The 17,553-nt window shown below is 36.8% G+C and overlaps 1 protein-coding gene and 1 non-coding gene across 2 annotated transcripts; one reads left to right on the top strand and one right to left on the bottom strand.

Annotated features, from left to right (window-relative positions):
• Nucleotides 1-2,378: 2,378 nt before the first annotated feature.
• arsib (arylsulfatase family, member Ib) lies at nt 2,379-12,216 on the top strand. Its single transcript, XM_088933193.1, has 2 exons — nt 2,379-3,162; nt 9,118-12,216. The coding sequence occupies exons 1-2, from the start codon at nt 2,840-2,842 to the stop codon at nt 10,511-10,513; spliced, it is 1,719 nt and encodes a 572-aa protein (XP_088789319.1). The 5' UTR covers nt 2,379-2,839; the 3' UTR covers nt 10,514-12,216.
• Nucleotides 7,941-8,043, bottom strand: LOC148821178 (U6 spliceosomal RNA). The gene has a single exon (XR_016094166.1). It is a non-coding gene; the product is annotated as a U6 spliceosomal RNA (small nuclear RNA).
• Nucleotides 12,217-17,553: the final 5,337 nt, after the last annotated feature.

Genomic DNA, 17,553 nt, shown 5'->3' with positions numbered 1-17,553 from the left:
TACAAATATATACTACTAAATTGTAGAATATTTTTCTGGTTTCTTGTGTGCATTCACAATCATGTGTTGCTGGTTCACTAGCTGCTAAGGACACGTCTCACTCTCATTCTGAAGAGAATCAGATTTTTTTAACCAGCTTGATTCTTTATATTACAATTGTTAATTTCCTTACCTTTTAACCTTTTATTTTTCCTTAAATTTTAACTCCTTCTAAATTTACAGTAAGTTTAAGTGGCTTTTGTTTTCCTTTCTGCTCTTTGGTTTAAACCCTAGGTGTCAAGTATTTACTCTGTAAAAATAAGATGAATGAACAAGGATGACTTACCGTTCCCAAAACACACCTTTCACATGAATGAAAATATTTCAGCAACTTTTTTTGTTTCTGTGCTAAGTTTTTAAACCTTTAAATAATTACTTTTGGGGGTACTGTCTCTCCCTATCAAGAAAATAATAAAAAAAATATTATTTTAGTTAATTGTCAACTTAGGTATGTAGGTATGTTGACATTTTTAAATGTTGATGTGGATACAGTTATGAGTAAACATTTCTCTCTTTAAATAAAATATAATCTGTTCTGAGATTGAATGTTGCAGCACCCTTTCACATAATTTGTTAGATTATAACTTGGAATACTTCAGCTAAAATGTGTTGTTACCTTGAACTTTGCACTTTTAACAAGAAACAAAGAGATGCATACAAAATGATTGTACTTCCAGTGAAAGCTTGAAAAATTGCTGCATAAATTACAGAACAGAGACCAGCTTTGTTCAGCAGCAGATGAATGCATTCTAATTTAAATCCTATTCTGTACAGATATCACATATCTCTGAAGTTGTTAAAGACACCTGGGTTGTAAGTGCTATCCAATAAAATGTGTAAATTCACTTCAATGTAATGTTCTGTGTAACAAACTAGTGATAAAAATGCCATTCTGGTGATTTACAAGATGCACTTTGACATTTTGTTTTAGTGTCATCTGAAGTGCTTGTGAAAATGTAAGCTTTTAATAGGAATGCCTGTGTTTGCGGTCTGGTTTTTAGTGCTTAGTCTGTTCCTGTACAAATAAACAACAATAAATGGCTCCTTGTACTTAGCAGATCTGGAGAGCATTTAGCTGTAGTGTCATGTAGATACAGTTGTGAGTATGACCCTTAGGGCACAGGGTTGAGTTTTCAGCAAGGCAAATTTAAGATCGTCTGAGATTATGGATGAGCTGTACAGAGAATGTTTTCTCTGTTCTACAGCCATGGGGTTGCGCTGGAAAATGCTTTTGTCACACATAAATTCAAGAGATTAGAATATTCTGAGTTCAAGTAAAATCAAGGAATAACTCTATCTCAATAATTTCCATACATATGCTGTACCATCATGGCTGCTTTATAAGACACCAAAAGACATTAAAAATCAAGATTGAAATTCTCAAGTAACCAGTGCAGTGGTGCCAAGACAGTTGTTATATGCACACAGGAGGTCTCTCTAGTTAAAACTGAAGCTGCTGAATTTAATACATAATTACTATACCTTAAACACAGATATTCTGTTCCCCGTTACAAGTAAAATAACCTTAAATGGAAAGTTAGTCTTTCACACACAAAACGTCTCATGTGGTTGTGTTGACCTTCATGAACTACGCGTTCCTGCCAGTCGATGCAAATGCAGAGCACACGCACACCAAAAACACAAGCCATCAGGAAATTACTGCGTCTGTTCTTGCCAGACTGGTCGACTCTTTCTGTTGGCAAGAGATAATCACTTTTGAAGAATTTGACCCAGTTGTTTGCAAAACAGATTAAAAAAGGAGATAAGGTATCTAAAGTATGGTTGACAACAGCAGATTTAACCCCTTGGAATTAATTTCTACGCATCTTTCAAACAGTATTCTGCAGCCGCAATAATTATTTGATCCATTTTTCAATTGAAGGAATCCTTTAAATGTTTGCATTTTTTCTGACTTTACAGATAGTGTATGAAGATAAATAATAGTGTCTATATATCATATCTATTTTACAATCTATTTTCAACAGTGTCTTCGTAAATAACAATTACAATGATAAAGAACAGCTCTGTGCACAGTGCTCAGTTTATATAACCTGTAGGCGTTGTGCAGGTCCTCTGTGTTTGTGGAACGTTCTGTAATGAATGGATCTGCGCGCTCTGCATGTGCAACAGCTGCTGTAAAGTCCTCAAGAATTCTGAAGGCTCACGCTTTCCTGCTCTGGAGCTTCATTTGCTCTTAGATGCCGAGGGCGTTCAGCACAGTATTTCCATTGGTTATTCCGAAGACAAGCGGGCGGGGTTAACAGAATCGCAGAGGGAAGAAACTTTTGAGCCGCTTTTAAAAAGTTATAAAAGTTAGTCCAGACTGCAATGGACGCCTTAGAGGTAGCCAGATCAGCTTTCTGCATCAGAATCTGTTGTAAATGACAGCGTTTTTCTGGACGCATCAACATGGGTGAATTGAATCATTGACTTTTTTTTTCAAATCGTCTTCTACTTAGAATAAAAATACATTATTATTATTATTATTATTACTTTATTATATTGAATGACATAACATTATATGAATGCACTGATACCTTTTTGTTGGAAACAACTATAACAGCCGTTCCCATTTATCTACTAAAATGGTTACTTCTGTTTTTAAGTTAAAAAGGCCTTTGAATCTATGCCTAATTTCACAAGTATCCACGTATTCAATATTATAGATCATTTATGTATGTTTTATTTATATTTTTTAATTTATTAATCTTTACTTATTGATTTACATAAATTAACGAGGGAATTATAACGTTTTTACAATGGATTGTCTTTAACGTTTATTTTCAAAAATTAAAGAGCCATGGCAGTGCATGCCCTCACCGGATTCTCTCTGGTGAGTCTGTTGAGTTTTGGCTATTTGTCCTGGGACTGGATGAAACCCAGCATAGTAGAGAATGAGCCGGCACCAGACTACGACAAAAGCTCGACCTTAACAACAACAGGAAAACAACCCCATATTATTTTCATACTGACCGATGACCAGGGGTTTCATGATGTTGGTTACCACGGGTCGGATATTCAAACTCCGACTCTGGATAAACTGGCTTCCGAAGGTGTCAAACTGGAGAACTACTACATTCAACCCATTTGTACTCCTTCGCGAAGTCAGCTGATCACGGGCAGGTAAGGGTTAACCTTTCCAGGTCCTTTTATATTTACTCACGAACAGGTACACAAAGATTTAACAACTGTGAATGTGCAGGAAACCGAGAAAACTAGATGTGATTGTGCACGTTTACATTTCAGTGTAAGTATATCCAAGTGTCCTTTATATAGCCTGTTATAAAGTCGGAATGCAGTACCGGTACACACAGTTTCAAATATAACGTTTCAAAATAACAGTTGAAACGATAACAGTCATTACCTTCAATAGTATTTTTCATGGACATGATTCAGGAAAAAAAAAGTGAATACGGTAAAGAAAGAATATTGTATCGCCAGGGTCAAAAATATTTGAATTGGGTGCACCCCTTCCAAAATATGAAGTACAATGTTATGGTGATGCTAAAATAGGCTTAATATGCATTGGAAAATAAGGGTTAGACACATGACATTTCTGTAAAGGAAAAACAGGCTTGGCTTTTCATTTTTCTGTCCATAAAAGGTTAACAATGTCATTGTTTGAATCAGCAGTTTCTCAAATTACTTGTTATTACTCTTTGCCAAGTTAAAAAAAGCCCTGAAGCCATGATTATCTAGGTTTCAGATACTTTAGAAATATCTCGGTGCCTGTCTTGCATGATCTAGCAATTGCCTGAACACTAAACACTGAACTTAATTTGTAAATGTAATTATCTGGTGGATCTCCTCATATGAATAAACTATGTATGCAAACAGTTCTCCCAAACTATGCATCCTGGCATGTGTTTCATCTCTTGTCATAAACCAAGATGATGTTGGAAGCGCCTCTTGGCAGGAGTGTTTTCTCAGAAAATACGCTGCAACTTATCAGTGGTGCATATTAACCTAGTGAATACCTTTTGACTTAGAATTGAAAGAGCTTTAAAGCAGTCCATAATGACATTCAAAAGGCTGTGCCAAATTCCACTTAATAGACTTAAGTGAGATTTTTAACAATGCTTCTACATCACTGTTTACATATGTCTTACGTTATAAAGCCAAGGACAATGGAATCAGAAGTTATTACTCACCAAAATAGTCCAACAAAAATATCAAATTATATAATTTCTTTGGAATATGTTATTCATTTATGTTTGTATTTTTATTTGACATTTTTTTACTTTGTTTTTGTTTCTTTGTTTTTTTTTGTATCATGCTATGGCATATGTAAAGTATAACAGTGATACTTTTTGATATTTTTTTATTTCCTAGCAAACCATTTTTTTTTCAGTGTTTCTTTTTATAGCCTTTCCTATAGCAGGGCATTCTAGTATCATCATCACATAAAACATTTTACCCATTTTTCAAAGATTTACAGGGAAAGGATTTTGACATATCTCATGGTTTCTGGGCAGTTGTTTTATTCTTGCATAAAATGTCTGCATCAGGTAGATATTTTTAAGCTTCATTTTTCCAGCTGCTGCTTAAAGGGAAATTCCTGTCTATTTCAGGCTTGTGTTCTTCCCAGACTGTGAAGTTAATTCATTTTGTCAAACCGTGAATTAATTGCATTAGGGCAAAATAACATCGGACTGCACTGTATGTCATTAAGAACGGAAAATCCTCAGGTGGAAACTAAAATTCCAAAAAGATCCCTGATATGGACAAGAACAATATATTGCTTTCTCTCGCTGCAAAAGAAAAGCATGCCTGGCCACACATTTAAAATACATTCACTGGCAGCAGTTTCACTGAAGAAAAACAGCCTCATCACTAGAAAGATGAATTGTATGGTACATTTAGCTGAAAAACAACATCATTTCATAGCTTCTAATTTCTTGGCAAGGAAAAGAGATTCAGGAACAGCAAAATTTAATTTTGGCTGTAGTTAGCAGAAGATTCTGTCTTTTAAATTTGAAAAAGCCCAGAGATAAGCATGGTACTGTGAGATTGTTATTTTGAATGGAATTTGACTGCTTTTCAAAATGTGTGGTAAGTGATAATCCTCTTGGCACCAGATATAAAAGTGACTGACGTATGAAGAGAAGCTCTTTCACAGTTTACCTGAAAATGTCAGGAGTATCACCATTTATCTCTAGAGCAATACTTCCAGACATTACTTTGGTGTTAACAGTGTGAAAAAGATCAAGGCAACACCACAGACGCATCATAATCAGAGCTTACTTTGGCAAAGTAAGACATAAACTATTGAAGTTAGTTTGTTAGCAGTTATTCATTCAGTTATTCACTACATTATAACAGCTGAGGTATTATTTAAACACTATCAAAGCTATTACAGTACTATCAATGCAATTCAGAAATTTCTGTCATGAAAATTCTAACTTTATTTGTTATAGTTGTTTGCAGAATTCTTTAAACATTTAATCAAAAAAACCCAAACTAAATAGTCACATAATCTTCTGTCTTCGTGAAATCTCATCCCACTTACAGGACATCACCATGATGGTGACCCAATGAACATTAACATTCTTCTCAAATCTTTGACAAGCAAACTTGAGTTTCCTTGAAATTAGGCACTGTATGTTTGTGTGCCTCCTCATGAAATCTCTAAACTAAATTAAGGAAACTAATTTCCTTCAGGAAATCTTCAGAAGTGCTGCTCAGTAAAATGCATATGGGTGTACAAGCAGGTTGTCCATACCATGACCGGAAGAGGAGGACCTACACACACTGTTTATGCAAAGAAAAAAATGAATGGCCATAAGAGTAATAGAAAAATCGTGACAGATGCGTGTATGTGGCACAGAATGAAGTGCGTGGGAAAAGAGTATGGGATGAGATGGTAGGAATGTAAAATCAATTTCATTGCACTTAGAAGCCCCCCAAAATAGACATAACAATTAAAGGAGGGTAGATTGTAGTGCAAGTGAACAAATTGGGAAGTTGGAAAACACTTGAGTTGCTTGTTACAACAGTGAAACAACATGAAGTATAAAAAAGCATGAATGAGGCATTGAAGAGGAGAGGACTGAAACCAACATGCAGATTTAAGCATTAAGAACAGAAGTCTCTAAAAGATTAATACATTTCTGAGATTGCCTGTTAAATAGCACGGACCCAATCCAAGTGACAGTGAACATCTTAAATTCTTATTTCTGTCATGTCGTTAAAGACCTAAAAAGTATTATTACAGAAGACGTAAGTGAGAAAATGTGCATGTTGATCATATTAGTTTATCTATTTGTTATGTTAACATTTGTTAAGGCTATTGAAGGCATTGTTGTTTTTATTCAGACTAATATGCTAATGACTTTCTCCAAGCAATATCAATGAGACCTGAGAAGTCTGTGCCCCACACTCTGAGATTCAACCAGTGGAGATGATGGAGTTGGTTCTAATCTTTAACATTTTCAATTTGGAAGTCAGAGTAATTTGGGACTGGCATAATTCCCATAAACATTAAAATGTAAACCCATAATTTTTTTGGAATGGTAGAAATCTATAAAAAAACATCTAAAAATTTTTTTGACACTGAAATACATTCTTGACAAAATCTCTACTTACCAATAGCCTTTCAGAAACATCATATATACCCAAACTGGATATGAAACTGGGTAGCCAGAAATAAAAATTCTAAACTGGCAACAGTCAGGGTATTTAAATGAGATTTGTTTTTGTCTTTTAGGTTTGGTTAGAAGTAAGTCCACTGAATAGCATCTATCCTTGACAAACTAGGCAGGAAAGCATAGCATTGATACAACTTTGTAAATGAACCATATTTTAATACAAGGACTGAGTTAAAACCACACATACAGTACTTTAAATATTGTTAAAAAGAAAAAAAGTGGATCTTCCTTAATATTTAAATTACTTGAGAAATAGCTGTTGGCAGTACTTTCCATCAAAAGGCTCTTCAATGTAATCATATAAATTGGCAACATATCAACAGCCATCGTGCCAGGAATTGTTTTGTTGCAGCAACTAAAATGAACTGACTATTCTAGTGTTCACTTTAAAATGGACCATTTTTTTTATCCTTTTCCTTTATCTCAGTTGAATGGATGTGGAGTTGTTTTCAAAGACTCCTGCTGGGTTTATTTAATTAATCAATGAATCAATCATTTGTAAATTTAAGTGACTATCAGTGGACAGACCTTGGAGAGGCAATTAGGAACATAATTAACAGACAAGTTTATATCACCCACCTTTTCCCATTGTTGCATTTATTTAGTTTTGTGTGTCTTACTGTGTGTTCCACTTGATTCTCAGTACTGTTTCTCCTCAGACTGTTCGCCTGACTAACCCAATTTTTAATTAAAAGCAGCTTCTGAAAAGGCTTGACAAGACCAATCTGCTCAAGGGAAGCAAATTAATATATAGGATAGGAAAAACGGTTAACACAAACTTAAATAACTGAAAACTTGCAGTATTATATTAAAACTGATGATACTGTATGTTGTGTAACTCTTTAGTTTCTTATTATATACAGGACAGGAAGTTTAAGGGGGGTTCCTTTGATAGTGCAAATGTTAGAGCATTTTGCTTTTGATGTGAAGAATCTACAAATGATTATCAGTAATCTATAAAACTAAATTCAATAAAAATCCATTTAGCTTTAATGTTATCACTGGCATTCAAATTCGATTACATACCTCCCTTGGCCTCTGATACTAAAGGTAAATCCTAGCTAACAGGTGATATACCAGAAAGTTACTTTCTGTCTTCAAAGAAAGTCTTTGAAAGCTGTCATAATAGGGTGTTTAAATGATTTTAGCTCAGATTACACAAAACGCAAATCTTTCAGGAATGAGAAGGACAAAGGGATTGATTCCGGTCAGGTTTTATAGTGTAAATGTTACTCTCAGAAGATTAATATATGTTCCAGACCAATAACCTTCACAAATTTCCATGTCATCCTTGCTAAGAGGCCATACTAATCTTCTGTGTATCTTTCCAATTTTAGTATATATGCTGGCGAAGCATAAAATCGAGTTATAGTTCTAACATAAACCAGACGCTTTGGAGAGACTGTAGAAATTTTCAGTAGACACTGCACATCAATCAGCATCACCATAATGGTGCTGCCATTTTTAAGATCCTCAGCAAAGTAATTTCCTCTTCAAGCTTTTTAGATTGCCTATTGGTGTGAGACACTACTAAACATTCATTCAAGGTTAAGTTGGAAGTTAAGAGCAGCGGTCACAATGCATTACAGATATAAATAATAATTAACTTAATAATTATGCAATCATAATTGTACAGGAAATCAGCTATCTCAGGACCGCTTACTTTCCCCTTTCTACATGTATAAATTCAAAGTTAGCAGCCATGGCTGATTAACCAGTCATTAATAGTCTCAAAAACTTTGTAAAATAAGATGAATTAGCTACTCATCTTTTCATTTTCTTCCAATTGTCTTAATCAATTTCCACCTCTGACAAATGATGGCGCTCATTGATGTCATCATCCCTGTGGTATGGAAATCTTTTATTTTACAAACAATGCACATGCAAATTCTGCTAGTGCAAGACATAGCCCCTGCAGTTTCAAACAAGTATCAAACAGACTGTCTCCAACCATATTGGAAAGTTTCCAAAACAAGTGTAATGTTTTAACACATTTTGCCCTCTTTTAACAAATACCTTTTCTGTAATTATTATTACAAGACTTTTAAAACAAGACTGAAGGGCTTATTCACAATGTGGGTTTGTGGGTTTGTGAATAATCTTTATATTTGTGTTTTGTGAAGGCCTTTTTACTAGAATCTCAAGGCACATTGCTTGAGTGCATTAGAACACTCTTACTGTTGACATCATTATGTATAATATGAATTCTAGTAACACTGAGGTAAGGTAAGAATGATAAAATTGACTTGTTGCATTTATAGTTTTGGAACTGTGTGTTTGACACGTTCTTAATCTAAGTGATTGGTTATCTTGTAGTTGATTCAATTTTACAAACTGAGGGCTATTTGATTTTGCTAATATTGTATAAGCAAAACATACTTTTCCTTTCATTGTGTGCCTTTCTAATAAATAGAAATCTTCTCTTTTAAAGGTATCAGATACACACAGGCCTTCAGCACTCTATAATCCGGCCTCGCCAGCCCAACTGCCTGCCGTTCGACCAGGTCACCCTCCCTCAGAAGCTACAGGAAGCAGGCTACGCCACCCACATGGTGGGCAAGTGGCACCTGGGCTTCTACAAGAAGGAGTGCCTGCCCACTCGAAGAGGCTTTGATACCTACTTTGGCTCGCTGACGGGCAGTGTGGACTATTACACCTATGACTCCTGTGATGGGCCGGGTATGTGTGGCTATGACCTGCATGAAGGGGAGAATGTGGCCTGGGGTCAGGGAGGCAAATACTCCACTCATCTTTACACACAGAGGGTCAGGAAGATCCTGGCCACCCATGACCCTCAGCAGCCCATCTTCATCTACCTCTCCTTCCAGGCAGTGCACACACCTCTGCAGTCTCCAAAAGAGTATATCTACAAGTACAGGGGGATGGGAAACGTGGCCCGGCGCAAGTATGCCGCTATGGTCTCCTGTGTGGATGAGGCAGTCAGGAACGTGACCTATGCCCTGCGCAAGTATGGCTACTACCAAAACAGTGTGATTATTTTCTCAACTGACAACGGTGGGCAGCCTTTCTCAGGAGGCAGCAACTGGCCCCTTCGAGGTCGCAAGGGCACTTACTGGGAAGGGGGAATCCGGGGACTTGGGTTCGTGCACAGCCCTCTTCTGAAGCGTAGGAGGCGGGTGAGCAAGGCTTTGATCCACATCACTGACTGGTACCCAACTTTGGTTGGGCTGGCTGGGGGCAATATCTCAGCCACTGAAGGGCTGGATGGGTATGATCAGTGGCCAACCATCAGTGAAAGCAAGGAATCTCCACGCCTGGAGATCCTGCACAACATCGATCCACTCTATAACCATGCCAAGTCTGGCTCTTGGCAGGAAGGCTACCGGATCTGGAACACAGCAGTTCAGGCTTCCATCCGGGTTGGGGACTGGAAGTTATTGACAGGAGATCCGGGGTACAGTGACTGGATCCCTCCGCAGACACTGACCAACTTCCCGGGGAACTGGTGGAACCTGGAGAGACCTATGGACATCCAGAAGTCTGTGTGGCTTTTCAACATTACTGGCGACCCCTTTGAGCGCTACGACCTCTCTGAGCAGCGGAGAGATGTGGTGAAGGAACTGCTGGCCAGGTTGGCCTATTACAACCGTACAGCAATTCCAGTCCGCTATCCAGCTGAAGACCCTCGGGCCAACCCTGAAATAAATGGTGGTGTTTGGGGACCCTGGGCTGGGGAAGAGGAGGAGGACCACTGGGATGAGGTTTACCTCAGAAAGAACAAATCCAAGAAGAAGAAATGCAAGATCTGCAAACTGAGGTCCTTTTTTAGGAAGTTAAACACAAGGATCATGTCCAATAGAATCTAGAAGCTGACATGATCTGGCATCGAGTTACTGTTGCCATTGTATTGTTATTGGTACTCTGTCAGCTCTAAAGTTTTATGAATAATTTAAATCATTTATCAGTGATAACAACAAAACTCTGCAAAACAGCTGTGATGTTCCCACGACTTAAAAAGAGCTTTGTCTGCGATAGCAAATTTACAGTTTCTACATTCTAAACGTTTTGTTTTGCTTTGCATCAATAATACATAATTTTATAATTTTAAAATAACGTAATAGAGATTCCAACTCTGATATTGGAGTATCGCACCTTGCAGTCAGACGTAGTACGACTGAATGCCATTTCTGTCTTCAGATAAAGAAGGGACTTTAGAGACTTGAATTCAAGTAAACCCTAGAAAAAAATGGTTAAAGCCTTCTGCATTTCAATTTTTTTAAGTTTTACACCTACAAACTCCCACTAGATTTTTCAAGCCTGCTGGTTAAGATTAGCCAAGCATCTATGTGAGGAGATCACAGCTGCTTTACTTTGAGGGTTGAATAATTATGTTCTGCTTAGGCAATCATGTTTAGTTCCTAATTTAAACAAAGACTTCAGAATGTTTTATAGATGTGAGCTGCATTTCTTTGTTTTCCCCAGTTTGTGGCTATTACTATTTTAATGGTGCCAAATCAAAGTTTTTAATATCATAGACACATCTCTAATTAAGATGCCTCTTGAAGGCTGAAACTTTGCTTTGATGGCTAGTGTTTTTTCTTCATATAAATACCTTCATTTTGTTATCTCAAGTATAGATCGTACAACATGTCCTTGACAAGACCTCCCACATTCATATTCAGCATCCTTCATTTGTGGATGATTACTGTAGAACAATCACTTGCTGGAGGCGTGGACCATATTCTCGGGGTTACTGACTACTTTATTTTCAAAGAATTTAAAGTTAGTCACTTGGCCTTTAAATGATGCTGCACTGCAGCTATGAAATATTGAAGTATTACAAATGCTTTTGGTCTAGAAAAATTGCAACTAAAGCCCATCATTCTTATGACGTGCTTAGATATTCCACCCAGAACTCTGATGTACTCTATTGTAAGGACAGCATTGCTGTTTCTGTGTGAAAGGAAGCAGGAATTACCACCCAGAACTACTTCTTTCTATAGCATTTTTTTGTTTTTAAAATATATTTGAAATGTATTTATTTATGTAAACATTTATGAAAAAAATAGTAATCAAAACCCAGAACAAAACTTCGGCCCCCCAGCTCCCTCCCTCCTATCCCCACCCACAACGGCAAACCAGACCTAAAGAAGAGAGAGAGAGGAAAAAAAAACTTCAAATAAAAAGCCTAGCAACTAGATCCTACATCGTACAACCTCCAGGTTTGACAAGATCTGCTTTCGAACACCATGTGATGAGATAAAAAGTATTTAATTGATCCCAAGGTTCCTCATCAAACAAGTAAACCTTTCCCAGTTGTGTTTTTACAAAGTTTCTGTGAAAAAGTCTGCTAATTAATTGATTATAAATTCAATATCTGAACATATTTTTACACAATCATAGCCATGCTTACATCAGTTAACGTCCCTGTGGAATTCAAAGCCTTGAAATTGAGAACACATTCTCTGACTATTGTAACAGTTCTCATTTGAAGTACTGTATGTAATGATGTTGATATTTAAAAAAAAATACTTTTTAAAAAGCAAAATAAAAACCATTTTCAAGTGTTTATCATTATACTCAATCTTTGAAATCGGGCAGGAATGAATTGCACCTTCACTCACATGTCTGGTGGTACACTGATCTTAGACCAGACTGGCATTTCAATTTTACAGCTTTGCATCACCCTGATACTTTTAGTAACGTCATCAGATGAATAGCCTGAAAAGGATTTTTTCAAGTAGTCACAAGAAGTGAATAATAAAAAAACTTTTTATTACTTTGCACCAACATTTTTGGAATCCTCTGGTGACCCCTGTGTGATTCCCCCGGACAATCACAATCAAAGGTTTGAGAAAGCACTACAAGACGGGTTTGTCACTACCGTGGGTGTATGGAGCTGGTATTGCAATGCATAGGGAAGGCCAGATTGTCCTTCTGAGATTCAGAAACCCCAAAATTGCTAGACTTCTGGTAAGATTAGTCCTTAAAGCTGCCTGTGTGAGTACAACATCAATAATTCAGGGAGCTAGGAGTGAAATTACAAGTGTGGACTGGATTTTCCACTCATGTCTTTGTTTTTTTTTCTGTTTTTGGCCCTTATAAGAAATTTTTGGATACAGAGGCCATGCAGATTTTTCTATTTTTTGAGGCTTATGGAGGTACTGGCATGATTCCATAAGAAATGTTTAATCCTTGTGGCGGCTTTATTTAGAGAAAGATTCAGAGAAGGATTACCTCCCCTGCAGGCGGGCAGCCTTAAAGGGTTTTGTGTTCAAACTTGTAGAACAAAAGTGTCGAATGTAATACCCTAAAGCCCTTTTGGTGTCATACCCCGTCTCAATAATACTTTGCTTCATTAATTGTTATAACTGAGCCTACTCCTTCCTGCTTTCTTCCTCTATAGCACAATCAGTTTTAAGACTTTCAACAGCTATCCAACTTCAGGGAAGCAATAAGATTCTATGGAGTGAAAGAGTTAGAGATAATAATCTTATCTTAGTATTTGGCTAAGACTGATGGAGCTAACTGATTTATGTACAGCTTTCCTTCCTCTTCAGTTTGGACTCCAGTTGAATGTCTTTTGGCAGCAACAGTCCACACATAAGTTAATTAAATCCTCAAGGATTTGAGTTCTGGCCATGCAGAGTTTCAGAAACATTACTTTTATTTAATTTGCCTCAAGCATCAAGCTGACTCCTGCAGAGCAGGCAGGTGTGGAGTCTAGGCCAGTGTTCTCTTGGACAGCTTCCTTTCTTTTGGGATCAATATATCCCTATATATATACCCTTAGTGATCATAAGCAGTATCAGATCAGAGGATCTTTGTTAATAGTATAGTGGAGATGGCTGTGAGCCTTAGAGTCCAATAGCCTAAGAGTTCAATATAAAGACCTTATATACAAACAAGTTAATCAATATGTTCCTTTTTAGCCCCATACTGTGTTTGTACATAAACAACTAGCATCCACTTTCTGGCAGTTCCAGTTGTAAACCAGCAAACAGAAAGATCGAGTGATCCGAGCCTGTGGCTCTTAATGAAAACGGGATGTTAATATTCTTGTTCCATGCCAATAGGCTGACTTAGCATTGGCACAGGAATGAAGTGACGTCACTTTCTGGGTCAAAGAGATAGTAAGCAAACTCCCTTTTGAAACAGATCTAGCCTTAATTGCTGCCAGAACAAGATCAAGGCCAACATGCTGAAACCTGCGCAAGAATTTACTGAGCATTTCCTGGAGTGCCCCCAGAGACTGTGTTGCTCTCAGGGGAACAGGAACATTTTAGCTTCTCTAGAAATGGAAAGGAACATCTAAGAGGAAGTGCTGCTTGCTAAAAAAGGCGCAGTGTTACTGTGTACCTTGATTGGCAGCATCTACAGAAGTATTTGGCTGCAAGAAAGCTTATGAGGAATACTACAAGAGAATGCCTGCCTTGTATTTTGAAGTTTTAGAAGCCTTAACCCATTTTATCAAGTGGCAGTGAATATACACTAAATAGGTGGAGGTAGTGCTTAGTATGTTAATCACAAAAGTGCTGGAGCTCAATGTGACTGTGAGAGAGAGGATGTCAGAGGGCAACAAAAATACCAGAGTGCTTAACTGTGATATGTTCTAAATTCATTGTAAATTCAAGTCACTTCTGTCCATAACATGTTAACACGGAAACACACATTTCAATTATTCATTTCAAATATCATAATCCTAAGCCTCCTCTGTTTTGGAAACATTTCCATGTCTTGGCATGGATGTATTGTCGGGTCAGTAGGGTTTCAGAATCTGACTGTATGATCTCCCACTAGATTGCACTGTAAATGTTTCAGGGCTCAGCGTAAGTTACAGATGTGACATCACCCCCTTGAAACCTAGACAGTGCAGAATTTAGCCATGGCAGAAGACCCAGTTTTTTGGCTCAGAGTTCACTACTGTCTAGGAAGTAGCACTGTGTGGATCTGAGGCCACCTGTAACCGAGATTGAATCCAGACAGGGACTGAGCTATATGTGCTACTTAGGATATTGAAGATACACATAGAAAGAATACAGGCAAAAACAAAGTAAAATAAATATTTTTCATTCAGCTTAACCCAGCTTTTTTTAATGATACTTTCCTCTTAGCTTTTGAAGACCACCGACTTGAACTGAAAAGTTTCTGCATTGCGTGAGCATTCACTGTCGTGTTTATTTTCAAAACCTGGAGATTAATAAGAGTGGATATGAACGTAAAACGTGGCTCTGAGATTATGATTAGGAAAGGAGCTGAGCTGTTTATATAAACAAAAGACATTTTGAAAATGTCTGCTTTTACTTTACAGCCTTCAGGAGTCATGGGACGTACATAATTTGGGCAGTTCCCACAGCCTGGAGCAGGATGAATCATGTCTTTGGAGCATATCATTCTCTAATACTTTGGTTGTGTATAATTAATGCATTTTTTGTGACGGACCAGTGTCTCAGCAGCGTATACTGCCTTGTGCCCATTATCTGTCAAGTTAGGCTCCTGCACACTGCACACTGTATTAGACTAAGTGTTTACTGAAAATGGATGAATAATCTATGTAGTAGAGTGCATAACTCTGTCTTTGATTATATCAGTACACATTATGTGTTCCCTGTAAGGCTGCGTGCTGTAGTTCATAAGTGCTTGTTAAAATGCTACAGTAAAAGCAGGAGGCAATTAATTTATAGCTATGTTTACAAAAGAGCTGTTTCATCAGTCCCACCTCCCTACACATTTGCATTTGTTCGGACATTTGCATGCTTAACAGTTGCAAGATTTACAGTTTGCAATTTTGTTTTGTCTTGTTTTATTTCTTTATATATTTCCAAAGGTAAATATTTCTATTTGATTAAAGTGATTTACACAATGAATCAGTCATTCATTTTCTCCAAGACAGTGTTGCTCAGTGCTTTCCGGTTTTTACTAAAGGCTCTTTTAAATCATTTTTAAATCGCATTATGTTAATATGCTTCACATCACCTGGGATATTTATTACAGTCAGGTCTTTCTTTTGGCTTTTAGTATCGAAACATCAAAGATAGAAAAACAGCAAAATATATGTAAAAGAACCCACACTAGTTATTACATTTGATAGGAAAATATTTTTTACACTTCAAAGTATTAAAAGTTGTACCTGAAATGAAGTAAAATGGCAAGGGTTTCTGCTGTACCACATAAGGAAAACAAACTTTAAAGGAAGTTTACTGATCTTTTTCAGTTTGAAAAAAAGAATTTCATTAGAGTTGTTTTAAACCATCACCCCATCAAAACCGTCATAAAAACATTTTACTGCTGTTGCTCTACTATTCTCATACTGCTATATCAAGGAGAAAGGCAGATCTAAAACTTGCTTTTTACTTGTGAAAATACAATAGAATGCAAGGAGTGGTTCTAATAACATTTAGACATGAAAATGGGCATTTATTAGTCTGGATTAAATCAAATAAAAAATGTAACCTATCATCCAATACAGATTCCAAATTTGTCACCGTGCCAGAGGCAAAGGTGCCATTAAGTACTAATTCTAGATATTGTAATTGGCAGGTAAACTGGTTTTGATTTAATCTGAGCCTTAGTTATGATGCGATCCAATATTTTTTACTGACTGTGAATATCTAAATATGTTTTGTAGCTACTAAAAAAAGAAGGATTTCTCTAAAATAAACATGATACATGCTTCATGTTGATATTAGGTGTTTATTTAAATATTTTGTTTCAGGGACATTATAACGAGCAGTCATGTCAGACTGTTACCAAACAAAGGTTTTGAGCTTCAGTTGTGAGGCTTTGTGACTGAACAGGAAAACCATCCCCGTATGATGTCTCCATTTCATTAATGAATCTACAAAATAAACATTTATAATCTCCTGATGCTGGGTAACTTATTTGAGGTTCATTTTTTTTACTGCAAACCTTTTTAATTAAACAGGTTGTTTTTTAATTGTCTTTATTTCTGTTTGGGGGGAAAATGTGTGTATGCAGATTCTAGAGGGGATAGAGGCTTTATTTGCACATCTTTGTCTCAAAGGTAACTAAAATACTTTGTTGTCACATTAACTGCTGCAAAGTGACCAAACACAAACTCTGCCCTTTAAAGGCAGATACAATTAAAACATCCATACAATTCAATGCAACCCAAATAGAATTGCTTACCAATAGCACCAACAATTTCATGAGTTTTTTAAATACAAAATAAAAATGTTGTTGCATTAGTAACAGTGGTAAATATATCAGCTCTGTAGTCAATAGTTTTAAAAATACAGATGTGCTGTCCAGACAACTGCTATGAACAAGCCCAGTAGAGCTACCTGAGATATAAACTGGGCCATATTTTCATTTCATAACACTAGGGTGATTTATTGAAAAGGTAGTTGGAAACATCATTTCCTACTCAACACTGGTGTACAAAAGTCCTCAGTGAATTCACAAGAGACACAATAGTAGTGTATTTGTTGTTCAAAGATGCTAGCTTGATCTGAAAAGGCTGAGCATAGTATTTGCAATTAACTGGGCCACCGGGTACCAAAACAATACAAATAATACAGATCACTGAAATAATGAAATCATCTGGGGTTTGAATAGAATAATGTTTTGCAGATCATGAAATACATTATTTTGTCTTCCCCCCCCAACTCAAATACGCAGTATTATGTGAATTCAGTCTTTTTATTGCACAGCCACTGTATTTATTGGACTGCATGAAAATTTCCATACAGGACTGTAGCACAATACAATCGGCTCTGCTTTTTTGTTACTTGAAGCAAATTCCAGCTGGACCACAGCATGGATTTCTAAAACATATCAGTCCTGTTTTCTGTTAGAATATATACAATAACTGGGGCGTGACTATTTTGTCATTTACAGTACATTGAAAATCCCAGTTAGAGACATCATTATACATGGCTTCAAG

This window comes from Atractosteus spatula, chromosome 14 (assembly GCF_055471065.1).
Source record: "Atractosteus spatula isolate fAtrSpa1 chromosome 14, fAtrSpa1.hap1, whole genome shotgun sequence".
In the NCBI taxonomy this organism is placed as follows: Eukaryota; Metazoa; Chordata; class Actinopteri; order Semionotiformes; family Lepisosteidae; genus Atractosteus; species Atractosteus spatula.
This window is presented reverse-complemented; position numbering and strand designations above follow the sequence as displayed.

Coding starts and splice junctions, on each gene's coding strand:
- arsib (XM_088933193.1), top strand. CDS start 2,840: ATGGCAGTGCATGCCCTCACCGGATTCTCTCTGGTGAGTCTGTTGAGT. Junction 3,163..9,117: donor AGTCAGCTGATCACGGGCAG/GTAAGGGTTAAC, acceptor TCTCTTTTAAAG/GTATCAGATACACACAGGCC.